This window comes from Macrobrachium nipponense, chromosome 6 (assembly GCF_015104395.2).
Source record: "Macrobrachium nipponense isolate FS-2020 chromosome 6, ASM1510439v2, whole genome shotgun sequence".
In the NCBI taxonomy this organism is placed as follows: Eukaryota; Metazoa; Arthropoda; class Malacostraca; order Decapoda; family Palaemonidae; genus Macrobrachium; species Macrobrachium nipponense.
In genome coordinates this window covers 115,078,441-115,099,950 of record NC_061108.1, presented here as the reverse complement: position 1 = coordinate 115,099,950, position 21,510 = coordinate 115,078,441, and the positions used below count along the sequence as shown (strand labels likewise).

The window sequence follows — 21,510 nt, the reverse complement described above, 5'->3', positions numbered from 1 at the left end:
TTCAGAGGTTACGACGCTTGTCAATAGACGTTATTTCCAGGATTACGACGCATGTTCCAGGGTTATGACGCCTACAACGCTCATCTGGGAGATGAAATATGACACCAAAAATGCAAAATAATCAATATTTGAAGTTTTTTTTTTTTTTGATGAAAAATGCCATAAGAATGCAGTTTACATAGTTTTCAATGCACCCAAAGTATTAAAAGTAAGGTTTTCTTAGGATTTTTGACGATGTTCCGGCTTATGACGATTTTCGGCTTACGACGCGTCTCAAGAACGGAACCCCCGTCATAACCCGGGGACCGCCTGCATTGGAATATATGACAACGCGAAAAAAAAAATTCATTTATAATTGTATTCAAATCTTGCTATGAGCAAAATGGTTAAAGCTAATTAGTTAATTATTTTTTAATTGTATTGTACACTGAATTGCGATGATTTTGGTATATAAGAAATTATAAAACGATCAAAACAACACAGAAAATATTATCACAAAATGATGCGTGAATTCGTTACGCTCGGACGTAAAAAAAGAAAAAAAAAAAGTTTTTAAAAAATTCACCATAAATCGAAATATTGTGGAGACTTCCAGTTTGCTGCAAAATGAAGGTAATTGAATGAATATTACTAGACTGTAAGTGTTGTAGCTTGCAATTGCAGTTTTCTACCATTTCGGTCGAGTTAAATTTGACCGAAGGTCATATTTTTTCAGTTTATCGTTATTTATATGAAAATATTTCAAAACAATAAAAGCTACAACCATGGGTTGTTTTTTGTTGTATTCTACTTGAAATTGCGCACATTTTCATATATAAAACTTTATGTAATGGCTAATATAAAACCGTGCAAACATTATGTCAATCGGACAAAAAAATTTCAGATTTTTTCAGAAGTTACCGTGCGGACGTAAGGAAAGTTTTTTTTCATAAATTCACCATAAATCAAAATATTGTGCTAGAGACTTCCAATTTGTTGCAAAATGAAGGTAAATGATTAAATATTACCAGAATGAAGAGTTTTAGCTTACAATTGTGGTTTTCGACCATTTCGGTCGAGTCAACGTTGACCGAAGGTAGAAATTTTAGCACTTATCGTTATTTAAATGAAAATATTTCAAAACTGATGAAAGCTACAACCATGGGTTATTTTTAGTTGTATTCTACATGAAATTGTGCACATTTTCATATCAACTATGTAACGGCTCATATGAAATAGTTCAATCATTACGACAATCGGGCAAAACAATAATGTCAACAATGTCAGATTTTTTTTAAAGAGTTACCGCGCGGACGTAAGGAAAAAGTTTTTTTTTTTTTTCTTCTTCTTAAATTCACCATAAATCAAAATATTGTGCTAGAGACATCCAATTTAAAAAAAATAAAGGTAAATTATTGAATATTACTAGAATGTAAGGGTTTTAGCTTACAATTGCGTTTTTCGACCATTTCGGTTGAGTCAAATTTAACCGAAGGTTAATAATTTGGCACTTATCGTTATTTATATGAAAATATTTTTAAACTGATAAAAGCTACAATCATGGGTTGTTTATTGTTGTATTCTACATGAAATTGCGCACATTTTCATATATAAAAATTTATGTAATGGCTAATATAAAACGGTTCAAACATTACGAGAATCGGACGAAAATATTTCTGATTTTTTGGAAGTTACCGCGCGGATGTAAGGAAAAAGTTTTTAAAAATTCACCATAAATCGAAATATTGTGCTAGAGACTTCCAATTTGTTTCAAAATAAAGGTAAATGATTGAATATTACTAGAATGTAGGTGTTTTAGCTTACAATTGCGTGTTTCGACCATTTCGGTCGAGTGAAAGTTGACCGAAGGTTGAAATTTGGCCACTTATCGATATTTATATAAAAATATTACAAAACTGATAAAAGCTACAACCATGGGTTGTTTTATGTTGTATTCTTCATGAAATTGCGCACATTTTCTTATATAAAACTCTATGTAACGGCCAGTATAAAATGGTGCAAAAATTATGTCAAAGTGACGAAATAATTTCGGAGATGTGTTGCTGATACTTTTGGTGCAAGAAGAAAGAAATTCGCACTTGCGTGCCTGTGTAACGCTTGTAAACAAAACAACACCTTGATCCGTGAGCTCCCAGCATCCCTCAAGACGCGTGATTCAAAAGTTTTTGCTTAGTAGGCCTATAACTATTTTTCCACGAATTTTTATAAAAACTATTTTGCGTCGACGTACCATACGTCCAATCAGCATTTAAGGGTAATAAAACAGTGTAATAAAACTATACAAAGCTTATGGATCATTGGGTAATGCTAAAAGTACTGTCTATATACAACTTGAAAGATAGGAAAAGTTTTAAATGGCGAACATGTAATTCAGTAGAAGTAGTGTGTTATGTGATAACACTAGAATTATCAAAAATAGCAAAATTGATTGTGATTGCATCAGATATTGGAAATCAAAATAACAATTAATATTTGAATTTTGTGCACACTTTCTTTTACTGCATTATTAGCTAAGGAAAGAAAATAAATTGATGTGGTTAAAGAAATTTTATGAATTGTCTTGGATAGATGGAGGTTAATAGATTTGAAATATAGTAGATTCAGTATACCATGTTGATATACCCAGAATTACAAAAGTAAGAGGAACTAGGACATGCTCATTTTCAGCCTTATTAATTTGTATCTTGTAATTAAGTTATGGTTATTTTGGCAGATGAGGACTCTCAGATGAAATACTCCTCTAATACCCCAAGATGTTTAAGCATTCTTGGCTTTACTCGTAGATCCAATGTTCCTCATCAGTTCTGGGCAGGAGAACAAGTTCTTGTCATAACTGGTCGAGAAGGAGATGAGGTAAGAGTTTTGTTTCTTTTTTGTGCTGTTATTGTTTATAGTCTCCTACCAGTTTGTCACATTTATTCCACTTAGTTTCACATCCACATTTTTCTAAATATGATAAGTAAGGATTGTCTTGTATATGGTAGTTGACAGGGATATGGTAAAGCTCACAACTAGGGGTGTATGTAAGGCTCTGGAAATCTGTGTCATACAGGATTCCTAGTGGATGAATGAGATGAGAATGGCTCTCCTGAACTTTGGTCCATGAATGATGGTGGGAGAGCTTGGCCTGCTGTGATGTCTGGGCCTAGGGAGAAAGAATTCAAGAATCTATGATTAAGGCCTCAGATGCAACTTCCAAACTCTAATGCACAATCATGTTCATTTTTAAAGTTTAAATATTACATATGCTCTAATCTCATGAACTTTGACTTCAAGTTCTGTTGCCTCTTTCAATGAAAAGTCTTATAAGCCCTCTTCTAAGACAGAGAGAGAGAGAGAGAGAGAGAGAGGATTCAAAGAAATTTGCCTATTCACTCAATCAGTGAAAAGGAATAGCTTTGCATTGCTAAAGCTAAGTACCTTGGTCTTATAAAGGTAAAGATTGCTATAACTTGACATTAAAGCAAAACCATATCTTGTCTACTCTGTATGTAAAATATGCAAACATATTATTTAGTGAAGTCACTCACACTAAGGACTGGAACTCAACTGCCCTGTCTTTTGCAGTAGATTTTCTGGCTAAAACACAAATAAATTGCTCTTTAAGTTCCTGGAGTTGTACAGGAAATTTGAGAGCAATTTGTTTGTGTTTTAACCAGAAACTGCTGCAAAAGACAGGCCTGTTGACTTTACTAAACAGTATCAAGTTTGCATATTTTTGAACAGAGGCCAGCCTGAGAAAAAATTTCACTTCTCTGATACTGAGAAAAAATGTCAATTCTCTGATACTCAACATCCCAAGTTAATACAGGCCTGTATCCCTTCATTGCTAATGCCAAGATTTTCTTCCACTCTTGTTCTATTTTGGTTCTTGAGGTGTTTTGTAGTTGTTGTCTAACATCCCTCTGAAATGAACTACTAATGCATGAGTGCAAAGAAAAGCTTTAAACTGGGGAAAAGTTCTGTCCTGTCCTTGGGGATTTTCATGGTTGAAGTAACATTCAGGTAATAAGATATTGGCTGTTCATGGCTGTTGGATGTTTAGTAATTTAAGTGATACTGCTGTTCACTACTGGCGAAAAATCATTTGCTCAATTGGGAGCTGCGACACATTTGGGATCGTCTAATAACAGGGAGACCGTATGTTAGTGTGGCAGCGATAAAAGATATCCTTGTGACGAACTATGGAAAGCTGTACATAGATAAGCAGATGTGGCGACTGTGGGAGTATTCAACCACCCCCCTTTTTTCCTTTTCACATTAGAAAGAATATTGAATTAAAGCTTAGATAGAAATGCCGAAACCAAGACGCAGGTGACTCAAGAAAATTTAAATTTAAAGCGAACACATGCAAAAGGCAATGTAAACAAGTGGTGAATAGACTACGAAGAGGCATGCTCATCAGAGCTAGGTAGTCTCAGTGTGTGTCTTTCTTGCCAAGAAAAACATGAGATAGCTAAACTGAGGAGGGAAGTAGAAGAAATAGCAAAAGAACTAAAGGAGCTGACAAAGGACAAACTGAAAGGCAAGAGAAGAGAAGACAGGATGGAAAAGGAAATGGGAGACCTGCCAAGATAAGTTACAAACCTTATGAGAGAGGAACAGGAATTGAACAACAACATAGTAGAAAAAGGAGAGAGTATAGTGGAGATTAGAAAACTTGTTTAAGACTAGAGCCAGAAATGAAACAGAAGCAAGTTTTAGACAAGGTACAAAGAAAGAAGCTTACAAGGATAAAAATGATGAATTCAAGAGAGCTGTTGGTAGAAGAATGATACAATTGTACCCCAAAAGTGATAAACACATTGAATAGATTTGCTTTGCTCTCTGAAACAGAAGAAGAAACAACCTTAATTGGAGACTCATTAGTAAAAGATCAGGGTTTAAATTTTGTGGCCAAAAATAGAAGTATGAGGAAAGTTAATTCTTACCCAGATGCAGCAGCAAAGAAGATAGCCGAGGCAGTGAAGAAACTCAAGGTGCAAAGTAGAAAAAATGCTATCATAGTTGTTTCTAACAGATGGAAGAACTGACTGGACTGAAGGTCTTGTAGCCAACCTGAGGAATGTTGTAGAGAACATCAGTGAGAAAACTGATAACGACATTCTTATAGGACTTCTGCCCAGAACCAGTGTAAGCCACTTCTCCCTCAGCAAAGCAATTGGAATCAATGACAGACTAGAGCAAATATGCCAAGAAAAAGGTGTTAGGTTTGTAAACTTTTGAGACAGATTTATAGGGAATAGAAAATTTTACAAAAGAGATGGAACTGACTTGAATTTGGAAGGAGCAAAATTACTAGGAAACCTTAACGAAAACCTCTTGAAACACCTCAGTGAACCGAACATTCAAGGGAAGCTGGAAAGCTCCCAGAATCTGGTTAGTAATAGCACTGCAGGAAAGAATCTGGTTAGTAATAGCACTGCAGGAAACAGTGACAATAAGGGAAACTAATAAAGCCACTGAGGACAAATGAGAAAATATAAAGTCCCTCGGAGTGGCGCTGTTTAATGCACAATCTATTCTGAAAAAAGCAGATCTCTTCAAAGCATTGGCAGCAAATGAAGAATTAGACATAATAGATATCATAGAAACATGGATACAAGAGACTGTATGAGAGTACCAGATAGTTGGATATAAATTGTTAAAAAAGGTGGAGGCATTGTCTTATGTGTCAGGGACCACCTTAGTCCGATAGTGTAAAATTACAACCATGCAAGAAGTGATTGGTGTCAATATAAACAGACTAGGGAAGAAGATAACTAATACTAGTGTACAGTAGTGTACAGACCTCCCCACCAACCACAAATGTCCGATGAGGAGCTGTATGTACTACTAGAACAAGAAATAAACAACAAACTCTGTGTGATAATGGGAGTTTTCAATGCAATAGTATACTGGGACATGATGACCTCCGCATCAAACTTAGCAGGAAAAAGACTTTTAGATTTTGTAGAAAATTAATTCTACCACCAATGGGTTGACAAACCTACAGGAGGAAACAACATACTAGACATTGTCCTATCAACAGAAGATAACCTTTCAGTAGGTGCAAATCTGGGCAAAAGTAACCATAAAATTATTACATTTCATATTAATATTCAACAATAAAAAAAGAGAAGATATTAATGAGATTAGAGTACTGTCAAAAAGACCTAAAAAAGCTAAAGGATCATGTTAAAAATCTAGAGTACGACAAGAACATAGGCATAGATAAGTACTGGGAAGCCTTTCTAGGGGAATACACAGAAAAATGCTCTAGATGTATACCATTAAAGTAGTTCAAGAGAGAAATTAAAAGTAAAATAAGAGAAAAGGACAGATTGCACAAATCAATGAGACCATACCCAACACCACAAGCAAGCAGGCATAAAGAACTCTGTAGAATATTGGACAAATTAGTAAGAAATGCAAAAATAAATGAGGATAATATAGATGCATCAGTGTAAGGGAAATCAAAAGGAATTCTTTGCGCATGTAGGAAACCAATAAAAAGTAGCCTTAGTCCTGTGAGGGACAACAGAGGAAACCTTGTGAACTCAGACTTGGAAAAAGCAGTTATTGAATAAGTTTTCTAGTGTTTTCACAATTGAAGACACTGCCTCAATCCCTGAACCTGCTATTTAATATGAAGGGGCAGAACTGTTGGACAAAATAATATTACTGAGGAGGACATTAAAAGCAAAATAGACAAACTCAACAAGTTCAAATCTCCTGGCCTTATAGGATTTATCCAAGAGAAATTAACCCTTAAACGCCTAAGTGGTATATTAAAAATCGTCTCCCATATGGCTGGGGGGGTCGGGTCTCAGAGTGAGCGAGGAAGCGGAAAAAATATTTTTTTCAAAAAATCCCAGCACACTTAGTTTTCAAGATTAAGAGTTCATTTTTGGCTCCTTTTTTTTCATTGCCTGAAGTTTAGTATGCAACCATCAGAAATTAAAAAAATCATTATTATATATAAATAATGCGATATATGATAGCGCAAAAACAAAATTTCATATATAATTGTATTCAAATCGTGCTGTGAGCAAAACGGTTAAAGCTAACGAGTTAATTTTTTTTTTGTATTGTACACTAAATTGCTATCATTTTGGTATATAACACATTGTAAAACGATCAAAGCAACACTGAGAAAATATTATCTCAAAATGATGCATGAATTCGTAACGCGCGGACGTAAATTATTTTTTTTTTTCCAAAAATTCACCATAAATCTAAATATTGTTCTAGAGACTTCCAATTTGTTTCAAAATGAAGATAAATGATTGAATATTACTATACTGTAAGAGTTTTAGCTTACAATTGCAGTTTTTACCATTTCGGACGAGTTAAAGTTGACCGAATGTTGAATTTTTGTAATATATTTTTTTATATGCAAATATTTTGAAAATGAGAAAAGCTACAGCCTTCAATTATATTTTGTTGTATTCTACATGAAATTGCACACATTTTCATATACAAAACTATGAAACGCCTAATATGAAACGGAGCAAATGTTCCAAGAATGCGACGTACGCATTTCGGAGATATGTGGCGGAGAATCTGCGTGCGGAAGGAAGGAAAGTTTTTTTTAAAATTCACCATTATCTAAATATTGTGCTAGAGATTTCGAATTTGTTTCAAAATGAAGATAAATGACTGAATATTACTAGATTGTAAGATTTTTAGCTTACAATTGCGTTTTTCGACCATTTCGGTAGAGTCAAAGTTGACCGAACATGGTTTTTTTTCTATTTATCGTGATTTATATGCAAATATTTCGAAAATGAGGAAAGCTATTACCTTCAATTATTTGTTGTTGTATTCTACATGAAATTGCGCACATTTTCATATGTAAAACTTTATGTAACGGCTAATTTAAAATGGTGCAAACATCACGACAATCGCACATATGATTTTTCGGTAGAGTTACCTTGCGGACATAAGGAAAATTTTTTTTTTTCTTTTTTTTTCATAAATTAACCATAAATCGAAATATTGCGCTAGAGACTTCCAATTTGTTGCAAAATGAAGGTAAATGATTGAATATTACTAGAATATAAGAGTTTTAGCTTACAATTGCATTTTTTGACCATTTCGGTAGAGTCAAAGTTGACCGAAGGTTGAAATTTTTGCACTTATCGTTATTTATATGAAAATATTTCAAAATTCATAAAAGCTACAACCATGGGTTGTTTTTAGTTGTATTGTGCATGAAATTGCATACATTTCCATATATAAAACTTTATGTAACGGCTAATTAAAAATGGTGCAAACATTACGACAATCGCACATATGATTTTTTCGGAAGTTACCGCGCTGACGTAAGAATAAAAGTTTTTTCATAAATTCACCATAAATCGAAATATTGTGCTAGAGACTTCCAATATGTTGCAACATGAAGGTAAATGATTGACTATTACTAGAATATAAGAGTTTTAGCTTACAATTGCGTTTTTTGACCATTTCGGTAGAGTCAAAGTTGACGGAAGGTTGAAATTTTGGCACTTATCATTATTTATATAAAAATATTTCAAAATTGATAAAAGCTACAGTCATGAGTATTTTTTAGTTGTATTCTACATGAAATTGCACACATTTTCATATATAATACTCTATGTAACGGCTAATTAAAAGTGGTGCAAAAATTATGTCAAAGTGACGAAATAATTTCTGAGATGTCACTGGTACTTTTTAGTGCGATAAAAAAGAAATTCGCGCTTGCACGCCTGCGTAACGATTGTAAACAAAACAACACCTTGATCCGTGAACTCCCAGCATCCCCCAAGGCGCATGATTCAAAAGTTTTCAGCTGGTAGGCCTATAAGTATTTTTCCGGGAATTTAAAAAAAACTTTTCTATGTCGACATAAATTACGTCCAGTCGGCTCCCGACAGACAATTTATCTCAACGTAAAATACGTCCAATAGGCGTTTAAGGGTTAAAGAGCGAAAGAAAGAAAGAGATAGTTCCTCACCTGTAGAAACTCTACAGAAAACATGCAGAACAACGAAAGGCACCAAAAGGATGGAAACCAGGCAATGTGCCCCCAGTTTACAAAAAAGGTGCGAGAGAAGAGCCAGGAAATTATAGAGCAATCTGTCTTAACGTCAGTCGTTTGTAAGATTTTCGAGGCCATAATTGCAGATCAAATTATGGATCACACTGATAGAAACAATTTGCTGTTAAACCGCCAACATGGTTACAAACAAATCAGATCCTGTTTATCAAACCTCTTGGAGTTTTTTCATAACTTGCTTGGTATTTAATGAAAGCTAAGAACATCAGAGCAGCCTCTATTTCTGTAGCTTCCAGGCACATATGCCCCTTACTTCCATTCTGCATTGTCCTACTGGAAGTATATTAAACCTTCACATCTTACTATTATAAGAAGTGAAAATCGAACTAGTAGTACTTGCTTCGCTGGCGCCCAGCTCCCCTTGTACCAGTTATGGAGCTTCCAGAACCTAGAGCTACTAGCTATCCTGGCATCCAGAGCTTGAGGCTTGCCTGGCCCCAACTTTAGAGCTTACAGTGTATGTGAACCCCCAGCAGCTTGACTGGCACCCAGTGATATTTATACCCATCCATAAGCTTCCATTGCTTGCCTGGTGCCAAATCCAGACTGACTCCAGCTAAATAGCTTTTAAAATTCTGCAGTACCACAGGATAGTGACTGGCATGGTATAACAAGAGGAAGCATACTGTTTTCACCTTCTAGCAAGGTATAGAGTTTTTAGGAGCCAGTAGGTACAAAGTACTCGGAGCATCCACCACTCTCAAGTGAATGGGTTATGGTGTTATTTCAGTGTAGGTGACAGTGTAAGGGAAGAGCACCTTTTAAAGTTTTGCTAGCTATCAGACAACTTCTTAGCTGCATAACTTCCACTGATGCTTTGGTAGTCACCTGAGTAATTGTTCGCTACAAAGCTCCCACATAAAGTAGTCAACCCTTGGCTTTACTGCCACACCACTACAAGTGAGTCCTCGGGTTACGCCGGTCTCGACTTACGATGTTTCGTTGTTACGAACGCACCCCCATAAAAATATAAAAAATAATATTGTGTGTTGTTCCGTCTTACGCGGTTTAGCGTCGTAAGCGACGTAAACAAACGCGAACTAGTTCCGGGTGCACAGTGGAAGAATACGCTTTGTGGGGGAGAGGACGGCGTCGCTTCGCTACGCTCATTCCTCGCCCATACGCCATTTTGGTTGTTCACGCTGCCTCTCTCTCCCTCGTGTTGTATCGTTTTTGTAACTTTTTGCTCTTTGTTATGGCTCCCAAGTGCAAGGCGGACTCTTCTGATGGTAGTGCATCGAAGAAAAGAAAGGCCATCACCATGGAAATTAAAGTGGACATTATAAAGCGATCTGAGAAGGGAGAAACGCCAACAAACATTGGCCGCTCGCTTGGTCTTAGCCGTTCGACCGTTGCCACCATTATCAAAGATAAAGAGCGCATCGTTGAACATGTGAAAGGATCTGCTCCTATGAAAGCGACAGTGATAACCAAGCAGCGTAGTGGTCTAATAATTGAAATGGAAAGGTTATTGGTCCTTTGGTTGGAAGACCAAAATCAACGGCGTATCCCAGTCAGCCTTATGGTGATTCAGGAGAAGGCGAAAAGATTGTTTGAAGCGTTGAAAAAAAAAAAAGGGGGAAGGAAGTGAAAGTGAAGAGTTTGTGGCTAGTAGGGGTTGGTTTATGCGATTTAAGGCTCGGGCCAATTACCATAACCTTAAAGTGCAAGGTGAAGCTGCTAGTGGGGATGAGAAAGCAGTGAGTGAATTTCCTAAAGCATTGTCTGAGATAATTAAGGAGGGGGTTTATTCCGCTCAGCAAGTGTTTAACGTGGATGAGACAGGTTTGTTTTGGAAGCGTATGCCTAACCGCACTTACATCGCCAAGGAGGAGAAGTCAGCACCCGGTCATAAAGCCAGCAAGGAGAGGCTAACTTTACTTCTTGGGGATAATGCTGCTGCGAGACTTCAAACTGAAGCCCTTGTTGGTGTATCAGGCTGAAAATCCAAGGGCACTCAAGGGCATTTGGAAGGGTCAACTACCAGTAATTTGGAAGTCCAACAAGAAGGCATGGGTGACACTTGCAGTGTTTGAGGACTGGTTCGTAAACCATTTTGTGCCAAGTGTTGAGCGGTATTGCGCCTCCAAGGGTATCCCCTTTAAGGTGTTGCTAGTGCTGGACAATGCCCCTGGGACACCCTGCCCAGCTGGGAAGACTTCAACCCTAATGTCAAGGTGGTTTACCTTCCACCTAATACCACGGCCCTTTTACAGCCTATGGACCAAGGAGTGATTGCTTCGTTCAAGGCCTACTACCTACGAAGGACAATTGCTATGGCTTTACAGGCAACTGAAAACCAAGAAGGACTTGACTCTGAAGGACTTTTGGAAATCCTACAACATCCTTGATGCTGTAAAGAACATTGCTGATTCCTGGGAGGAGGTTAAGCAAACAAACATGAATGGTGTCTGGAAGAAAATTTGTCCTCAATTTGTGAATGATTTCCATGGGTTTGAGGACACAGTTCAGCAAGTTGTAAAGAACGTTGTTGCCCTGAGTAAGGAAATCAATTTGGAGATGGAGGTTGATGATGTTACAGAGCTGCTGGAGTCTCATGGCGAGGAGTATCTGCTGAGGACCTGATACAACTGGAGAAGCAGATGATAGAGAAAGAAGAAGAAGCACCCACCCCAGAGCCTAAGGCTTTCAAAAGGCAGGACTTGGCAAGAGGTTTTGCAGAGTTGCAGCAAGCGTTGGCAACTTTTGAGGCTCAGGATCCCAACTTGGACAGGTTCACTAGGGTTTACAGAGGCATCATGGATTTGATGCAGTGTTACAAGGAGATCTTGGATGAAAAGAGGTTGCTCTCTGTTCAGACTAACCTGGAGCAGTATTTTAAGAAGGTAGAGAGGCCTGCAAGAGATCCTGTACCCTCTACCTCAGCTGCCTCTGCTAATCCAGACTCGCCTGCCCCACAATCTCCAGCACGTTCTGAATGTTCTGCTAACCCAGACTCGCCTGCCCCACAATCTCCAGCACTTCTGAATGTTCTGCTAACCCAGGACTCACCTGCCCAGCATCTCCAGCACCTTCTGTAGGTTCTGCCTCACCTCAAGACTCACCTGCCCCAGCATCTCCAGTATGTTCTGCCTCACCTCAAGAATCACCTGCCCCAGCATCTTCTGGAGGTTCTTTTTCTCTTCACTAACCTCCCCCAGTCTCTCCAGCACTGCAGCTTCCTCTCCAGTGTGCAAGCCAACCAAATTAACTGATAAGGAACGACAAGCATTATATTCAGTGCAGGCAACTTCTCTATTTCAAATTCATTATTTGACTTAATGTTTTGGAGTAGAATACTATGTCTATGTATCTGACCTCCTGTCAGTGTAGGATTCAGCTATGTAATTACAGGCAGTCGCCAGTTATTGGCGATCCTGTTTTATGCCACTTGTCTAGGGGAGCTGAAATGATATAGGCCTAACAGAAGCGCCATTAACTGGTTATCGGCGATTTTTGTTAATCATCAAGCCGTTGGAACGGATATCAGGCAGTCCCTGGTTATCAGAGGACTGTTAATGGCGGTCCGGTTTTATGGCGCCATTAACCAGTTATTGGCGATTTTCGTTTATCATCAAGCCGTCAGAACGGATATCAGGCAGTCCCTGGTTGTCACCAGACTGTTAATGGTGATCCGCTTTTATGGCGCTTGTCCAGCACCATAGAATCAGTGATTTTCGGTGCCTTATCCGTAATGTACCAATTTCTGGTTATCGGCACCGATAATAGAGTTATGATGCCAATACATGCCTAACAGATACGCCAAAATCTGGTTATCTGTGCCGTAAATTGCCGAGTTTCAGTTAATGGCAATTTTTGCTTTAAGAATGTGGGTGAGAGGATATAATTCTCGGCTTGCTAAAACCTCAATAGATCCTTATTCTATCTATATCAGTTAAGAATAGTCGTAAGAGGCAAGAGTGGTGAGTTGGATGATATGAGGAAAAATGTTTTCTTTTACCTGAATGTGACTGGATATTATTGTTATGTGCAAAAGCTTGAAAATAATAATAAGATCACGAGAGCGAAGAGTAGTATGCTTCGCTCTCCTATAGATATTCAAGTGATCATATTGACCCTGCTTCCGTAGTAATAGTTCCTATTCGTCATCAAGCCCATTGGAATGGAACCCCTGTGGATAACCGGGGACTGCCTGTACTTACCATGTAATTACAGAATTGGAGACTGCCCTTCCTCCCTCTGATGGATATAAGGCATAAAATGAATGAGGAGTGTCTCTTAGGTTGTTCCAAAATTCTATTAGTGGTATGGGCTGTCACCTACACAAACTATATTGAAACATGAGCAGCAAAATTTTGAATCTAAGCTGCCGTTCAAGTGGTAATTATTAATTACGTACAGTTGACTATCCGTATTTGCCGGGGATGCATACCAGACCCCCTGCAAATAGCTAAAATCCTCAAATACTTAAACCCTTTGAAAAATGCTTAGAACTGCCTGTTTGTCGATTCAAACAAGAAAAACTCTCTAAAAATGCTTATACCTGAATATTTTATTAGTTTTGTCACAAAAAAGTGAATTTACTCATGAAATTGATACTATGAAAATGCAGTATAATTATTGAATATTTCTGTGAAAAGTACCAGAAGAGGCGAATTTTCTGCAAATTATGGGTAGAAATGGTTAAAAAGGAAATACACAAATAGGCGAGTAGTACCTCAGACAAACTTAATCCGTTCCAGAAGGTTTGTCGAAGTGAGATTTGTTCAAAATATGAAACAATTACAGTAGGTCCCCGGGTTACGACGTTCCGAGGTTACGACGCTTTTTCTTAAATATTCATTGAAAAATCCGCCTTGGGTTACGACGTTTGTTACGACGCTGACGCTTCCGACGCTCCGAATTAACGACGCTTTTAAAAAACGCATACTATGATAAAAATCCTTTATAGTTTAGCACAGTATATTAATAAAAATAAGTTTCTGGTTAGATTACAACAAAAATTTGGAGGTTATGATGATTTTCGACACTTTTTATGTCATATTTTTCTATTTTCTTTAATGACGCCTCATATGCGGAACTAGTTTCCGAGCGAATGAATACATACTAGCTTGCGATGCGCAAAGTTTACATATAACAATCCAAAAGCGCAAATAATGAAGAGAGAGAGAGAGAGAGAGAGAGAGGGGCAGGCGTCTTCCGACGCTCCGAGTTAAGGACAGAGAAGTGTTCGTTTCATTAAACGGCCTCTGACTCATGCCAGTAAATGTTTTGCTGATACTAATAATATAAGCCTATTTAAAGATACGTTTACTTTAATTAGTCTATATGATACGTAATTAGTAATCAACTGTTCTTGTAGCCCTCAAGATTTGGCAAAATTGAAGTATCCAAAGAGAGACATTATCCAGTCCACTGGAACCTTGACATACAAATTTAATTTGTTCCGTTACCATCGTCGTATATCAAAACAATTGTATCTCAAAGAATTTTTTCCCATTTAAAATAATGTAATATGTATTAATCCGTTCTAGCGCTATGAAACCACACCTAAACACAGATAAATTACATATAATATACACAATCTATACACAAATAAACGAGTAATAACACACATAATGATAAAATAACATAGCAATGTGATAAATGATAATAAATGTTAATAAAATCAATAAAAAAAAAAAAGTTTTTAATTCTCTTACCACAACGAAGATAACGTGAGCCAGCAGGGGAGGAGGTAGGAAGGGGGGGGTGGCAGGGAGCGATTGTTCTCTTTTTATTTACGTATGTACACTAATAACTACCTAATAAACACAAATGAAATAACATTGCAAAACTAATTTTTTTTTTTTTTTTTTTTTTATGCCTTTGGATGGTTTTTATAGCTTCCTTCTGCTTGATGATCGTGGATCTGGTAGAAGGATTTCGACCATACTCGTTTGCTAAATCGACGATACGAACGCCACGTTCATGCTTTGCTATAATTTCATGTTTTGCTTCCATCGAAATAATTTTCTTGGGTTTTTCTTATCACCTGCTTTGTCTTTAGCTTTGGGACCCATGGTCAATAATAAAATAGACAAAATAACACGAAGAATAGGCACAAATACAACAAACTAAACAACGACGTGTTAACGATGTAGCACCAACAAACAAACAGACTGAACGCCATTTGTTGGTCGCCTATACAACTATCACTCATCGCAAAATCGTATCTCAAATATTTCGTTGTATATCAAAGCATATATTTTCACAAATTTTCTGTTGTATCTCAAAACATTCGTATATTAGGGCAATCATATGTCAAGGTTCCAGTGTAATTTGATGAGAGAGAGAGAGAGAGAGAGAGAGAGAGAGAGACGAGAGAGAGAAGAGAGAGAGAGAGAGAGACGAGGGGGGGGGGGGAGATGAGAGACGAGAGAGAGAGAGAGAGAGAGACGTCTTTGCAACAATGTCTCTTCTCTTCCTCTCCTCAACAGTATCATGGTGCCTGATAACTTGAAATCATTCATTCATTATTCCTCAAAAAATAATCACAATAGTAGTACCACATGTGAAGAATCTTTCTCAAACTTCATAATCAAAATTCCCCTTAAATCACTCAACAAAATGCCTAACAATATAAACATTTTAAACAAAATAGTACTAATAACAAGTATAACAGTTAAATTAAACCACTGTATAATAGATATACAGCCCAATTAGAAAGTTGTTATAACTGAAATCACATCATGAAGAAATTGTCTCAAACATATCTTCAAATACATCCACAAGGGATATCTGGCAAAAGATAAACATTAATGGTAACATGTAAGACCTCCAAGAAGGATGCAATACATCTAAATTGGAAAATATATCATGACACATGAATAGGAAAACATTTTGAAGACATCAGTGCTTATTCTACTTTAAATACACTTTTCAGAACATCAAAAAAACCAAAAGAAAAAAATATTACTCAACTTTGAAAACTCTTGAAGACCTGGAATATAATATATCTTTAACATGTATGAACTAGACAACGCCCTCAATTCATGTCATCCTTCTGCACCAGGATATGATAAAATATTATATGAAATTATGCAAAAACTAGCTCCTATAGCTAAATTGTATTTATTGAAATTTTATAATAGTATCTGGCTAAAACATGTTGTTCTTGATAAATGGAAATATGCCATTGTTTTTCCAATAAGTAAACCAAGAAAAGATACAATCCATCCATCTCATTATGGATTAATATCCCTTACAAGCTGTTTATGCAAAATCTTAGAAAAAATAGTCAATGCATGACTAACCTATGTTATTACCAAAAGATCTATTTTAACACCAGCACAATTTGGTTCTATAGCTGGCAGGTCAACCCTTGATCCACTAACAGATTTAAAAGACTGTATCAAAAAAGGCTTTGAATAGAAAAACTTGACAGTAGCAATATTTTTTTATATAGAAAAAGCATATGACGCAATGTTTAAACATAACATCATGCAAAAACTTCACTTTAAAGGATTAACCCTTCAACGCCGAGCCGGTACAGGTGGCCCTTGGTTAGCGGGAGGGGTTCCGTTCCTGGCCGCCGAAGCTAAGTGATTTTCGACGCGAAGCAATTTTAAAACCTGCGGCCGCTGCACCCCTTCTTTCAAAACTCTAGATCAGTCAAAGGCGCCGTAATCCCACAATAAGTAAAATTATATTTATGCTGTATATTACATACTATAGAATTTACTGTACAGTAGTACTGTACTGTATATTATAGCATTATAAATACTGTAAAGTGAAAAAAGCCTAGCTTTAATCCTTTGGGTGTCTAGAGTATGTAAAGATATAATAAGATTTATAGTGTACAGGTAGCTGTAGTGTTTAAGTTACGATTATTCGTCTTACGATAGTCCGATTTTATGAGAGACCAAATTACAATAGCCTAACTTTATCCCATCTTCTAGTTACATAAGTTCAATAACAGCAAAAGAGAATGATGAAAGTATGGATTTAACATTATACTCCTTGCACGAACGTGTGACAGCCATGAACAACCGAACGAGAAACGCCTTTTTTTTTTTTTTTAAGTACAACCAAATTGGATAACATCCGTTTGGCTTGTATTTCAATCATCGTACTACAGTACACTATTACCGTAGTTGTTATAAATGGCGTTATGTAAAATAGAACTGAGATATCTTAATGTAATAACTTTATTCGCTATAGATCAAAGATCAATCGGGAAATATACTGTTGAATTTAAACCTAGTTATAACTGAAGCTGAGAAAACTGTTCAAGCTGCTGATGACTATTATCGTACATCGGCAACAAGGATAAATCCAGTAAACGTATGCCATCAAACACAACCGTAGATAAAATTGGGATAAAATCATTTTAATCAAAACTACTGTGCTTGAAAGAACACATTTTACTGTTGGTTTCACGCCGATATAAGATAAATAACGTAAAGTTCGTATTACGATGATATAAAGGAGAATTGCAAACGGAATCACGTCATTCTTATACGCAATAAATATGCTTCCAACGTAATCTGTTAACGAAAAAAAAAAGTAGTTCACATTCACAACGAGACATATTCAATTCATATTTCCATCTAAAAACACGTATAAGGAAAAATAACCTTGTCTCATATAAGGCAAGTACGTATCTAGATATTCGTTTATGCTAACTAGAAGGAAAAGAATTCTCTCAGAATTGCGTTAAATATGGCGAAACAAACTCGTATACGCCATCAGCTGATTTCAAACCACAACATGGCCGCTCCGCGGAATACTGGCTTAGATTTGCTGTAGTATTTTGTAATACAGTAATATGAGAATACATACATTATTATTGAATACAGTGAAATAATGTATGGCTTTTTAAATGATTTATGGAAAAGAGGCATCATTAATAAAATAACGCCATGCATTTTTCGGAACAGTGGCAGACAAGAACGAACTTGAAAAAACATCCCCTGACAACGTGGAGCATAGTTACAAATGCTTCCTTAATTTGTATCATATCTATGTATAAAAATAAAAATACTCTATACGTAATATATTTTCATACATATTTTAAACATAAAAGCATAAACATTTAAAAAATTGACGCATCGATTGCTAAATTTGTACTGTTTTTAACTATATTTTCGGAAGAGCGGCAGACGGTGCTTTACAAGAACGAACATGAAAAAACATCATATTTGATAACGTGAAGGGCAGTTTCAAAAGCTGCCTTTTTATCATTTTTCTGCACAGAAATAAAAAATGCCCTATATGTAATACATTTTCATACACATTTAAACATAAAAGCATGAACATTTATAAAATCGACACATCGATCGCTAATTTCCCCCTTTATTAACTCAGTATATCGGAAGAGCGGCAGACGGCGTTTACAAGAAATAACATGAAAAAACATCGTATTTAATAACGTGTGAAGGGCAGTTTCGAAAGCGTATCATATTTCTGTGCAGAAATAAAAATACTCGATACGTAATACATTTTCATACACATTTTAAACATAAAAGCAAAACGGTTAAAGCTAATGAGTTGATTATTTTTTTGTTGTATTGTTCACTAACAAATTGTAAAACGATCAAAGCAACAAAGAGAAAATATCACAATATGATGCATAAATTCGTAACACGCGGACGTAAAAACAAGTTTTTTTCTAAGATCACCACAAATCGAAGTATAGTGCTAGAGACTTCCCGTTTGTTGCAAAATGAAGGTAATTGATTGAATATTACTAGACTGTAAGTGTTGTAGCTTACAATTGCAGTTTTTAACCATTTCAGTCGAGTTAAAGTTGACCGAAGGTCGAATTTTTTTTATTTATCATTATTATATAAAAATATTTCAAAACTGATAAAAGCTACAACCATGGGTTGCTTTTTGTTGTATTCTACATGAAAATGTGCAGATTTTCATATATAAAACTTTATGTAATGGCTAATATAAAATGGGGCAAACATTACGACAATCGGACAAAAAAATATCTGATTTTTTTGGAAGAGTTACCGCGCAGACGTAAGGAAAAAGTTTTTTTTTCATAAATTCACCATAAATTGAAATATTGTGCCAGAGACTTCCAATTTGTTGCAAAATAAAGTTAAATGATTGAATATTACTAGAATGTAATAGTTTTAGCTTGCAATTGCATTTATTGACCATTTTGGTAGAGTCAAAGTTGACCAAGGTTGAAATTTTGGCACATCGTTATTTATATGAAAATATTTCAAAACTGATAAAAGCTACAACCATGGGTTGTTTTTTGTTGTATTCTACATGAAATTGTGCAGATTTTCATATATAAAACTTTATGTAACGGCTAATATAAAACGGTGCAAACATTACAACAATCGGACAAGAAAATTTCTGATTTTTTCCGAAGTTACTCCGCGGTCATAAGGAAAAAGTTTTTTTTTCATAAATTCACCATTAATTGAAATATTGTGCTAGAGACTTCCAATTTGTTGCAAAATAAAGGTAAATGATTGAATATTACTAGAATGTAAGAGTTTTAGTTTACAATTGCGTTTTTCAAACATTTCGGTCGAGTCAGAATTGACCGAAGGTTGATATTTTGCCACTTATCATTATTTATATAAAAAGTTTTCAAAACTGATAAAAGCTACAACCATGGGTTGTTTTTCATTGTATTCTACATAAAATTGCGCACATTTTCATATATTACGACAATCGGACAAAAAAAAATCTGATTTTTTCGGCAGTTACCACGCATACGTAGGAAAAAGTTTTTTTTCTAAAATTCACCATAAATCAAATATTGTGCTTGAGACTTCCAATTTGTTGAAAAAAGAAGGTAAATGATTGAGTATTACTACAATGTAAGAGTTTTCGCTTACAATTGCAGTTTTTGACCATTTCGGTCGAGTCAAAGTTGACCCAGGTTGAAAATTTGGCACTTATCGTTATTTATATGAAAATATTTCAACTGTTAAAAGCTACAACCATGGGTTGTTTTATGTTGTATTCTAAATGAAATTGCGCACATTTTCATATATAAAACTCTATGTAACAGCTAATATAAAATGGTGCAAAAATTATGTCAAAGTGACGAAATAATTTCTGTGATATGTTGCTGATGCTTTTTAGTGCAAGAAGAAAGAAAGAAAGCGCATGCGCGCCTTGGTAACGATTGTAAACAAAACAACAGCTTGATCCATGAATTCCCAGCATCCCTCAAGGTGCATGATTCAAAAGTTTTTGCTAGGTAGGCCCATAACTATTTTTCCGCAAATTTTTTAAAAAAACTTTTTTGAGTCGACGTTTCGTATGTCAATTTGGCACCCAACAGACAATTTTTGTCGACGTTTAATACGTCCAATCGGCGTTTAAGGGTTAAGAGGCCACTTACTTACCAATAGTATTTATTATTAAGAATTTTTAGCAAACAGAACCTTTCAAGTAAGAGTAGAAAGTTCCTACTTGGAAACCTATAAACTTGAAGAGGGAATCCCTCGAGGTAGTGTCTTAAGCTGTACATTGTTTGCTTTAGCAATCGGTGACATTACTATAAATTTAACGAGTTGAGTCAAAAAAAGTTTGTATGTTGATGACTTGCTTATGTACTATACAAGTAGCAATTTGAAACATGCTTAGAGAGTTCTTAACCCTTAAACGCTGACTGGACGTATTGTACGTCGACTAAAATTGTCTGTCTGGTGCCAAGTGGACGTACGGTATTTCGACTACAAAAAGTTTTTTAAATATTCGCTAAAAAATAGTTATAGGCCTAGTTTGCAAAAGATTTTAAATCACACTCCTTGAGGGATGCTGGGAGTTCATGGATCACGCTGTTGTTTTGTTTACAAGCGTTACCCAGCAGCGCATGCGTGAATTTCTTTCTTCTCGCACTACAAAGCATCAGCGACGCATCGTCAGAAGCGATTTCTTGATGCATTCGTGTTTTGCAGAACTTTTGCGAGTGACTTTGCTGAAACCCTTACATTCTAGTAACATTCAATCATTTACCTTCATTTTGCAACAAACGGGAAGTCACTAGCACAATATTTCGATTTATGGTGAATTTTGAAAAAAAAAAACTTTTTCCTTCCCTTCGCACGTAGTAACTGCTGAAAATTTCAAAATTTCTTTAGTCACCTTGTCGTAATTTTTGCACCGTTTTCTATTAGGCCTTACATAAAGTGTTATGCATGAAATTGTGCACAATATCATGTAGAATACAACAAAAAATAACTCATGGTTGTAGCTTTTATCAGTTTTGAAATATTTTCATATAAATCATGATAAATAGAAAAAATTTGACCTTTGGTCAACTTTAACTCGACCGAATTGGTGGAAAACTGCAATTGTAAGCCAAGACACTTACAGTCTAGTAATATTCAATCAATTACCTTCATTTTGCAACAAACGGGAAGTTTCTAGCACAATATTTGGATTCATGGTGAATCTTAGAAAAAAAACTTTTTACGTCCGCGCGTTACGAATTCATGCATCATTTTGTGAAAATATTTTTTCTG

The 21,510-nt window shown here is 36.0% G+C and overlaps 1 protein-coding gene across 1 annotated transcript in view; it reads left to right on the top strand.

Moving 5' to 3' along the window:
* LOC135216611 (X-ray repair cross-complementing protein 5-like) overlaps positions 1-21,510 on the top strand; it is a 187,351-nt gene that overhangs the window by 72,837 nt on the left and 93,004 nt on the right. The window contains 1 exon segment of the mRNA XM_064251991.1: positions 2,714-2,853. Within this exon segment, the coding sequence (XP_064108061.1) occupies positions 2,714-2,853 (140 nt within the window).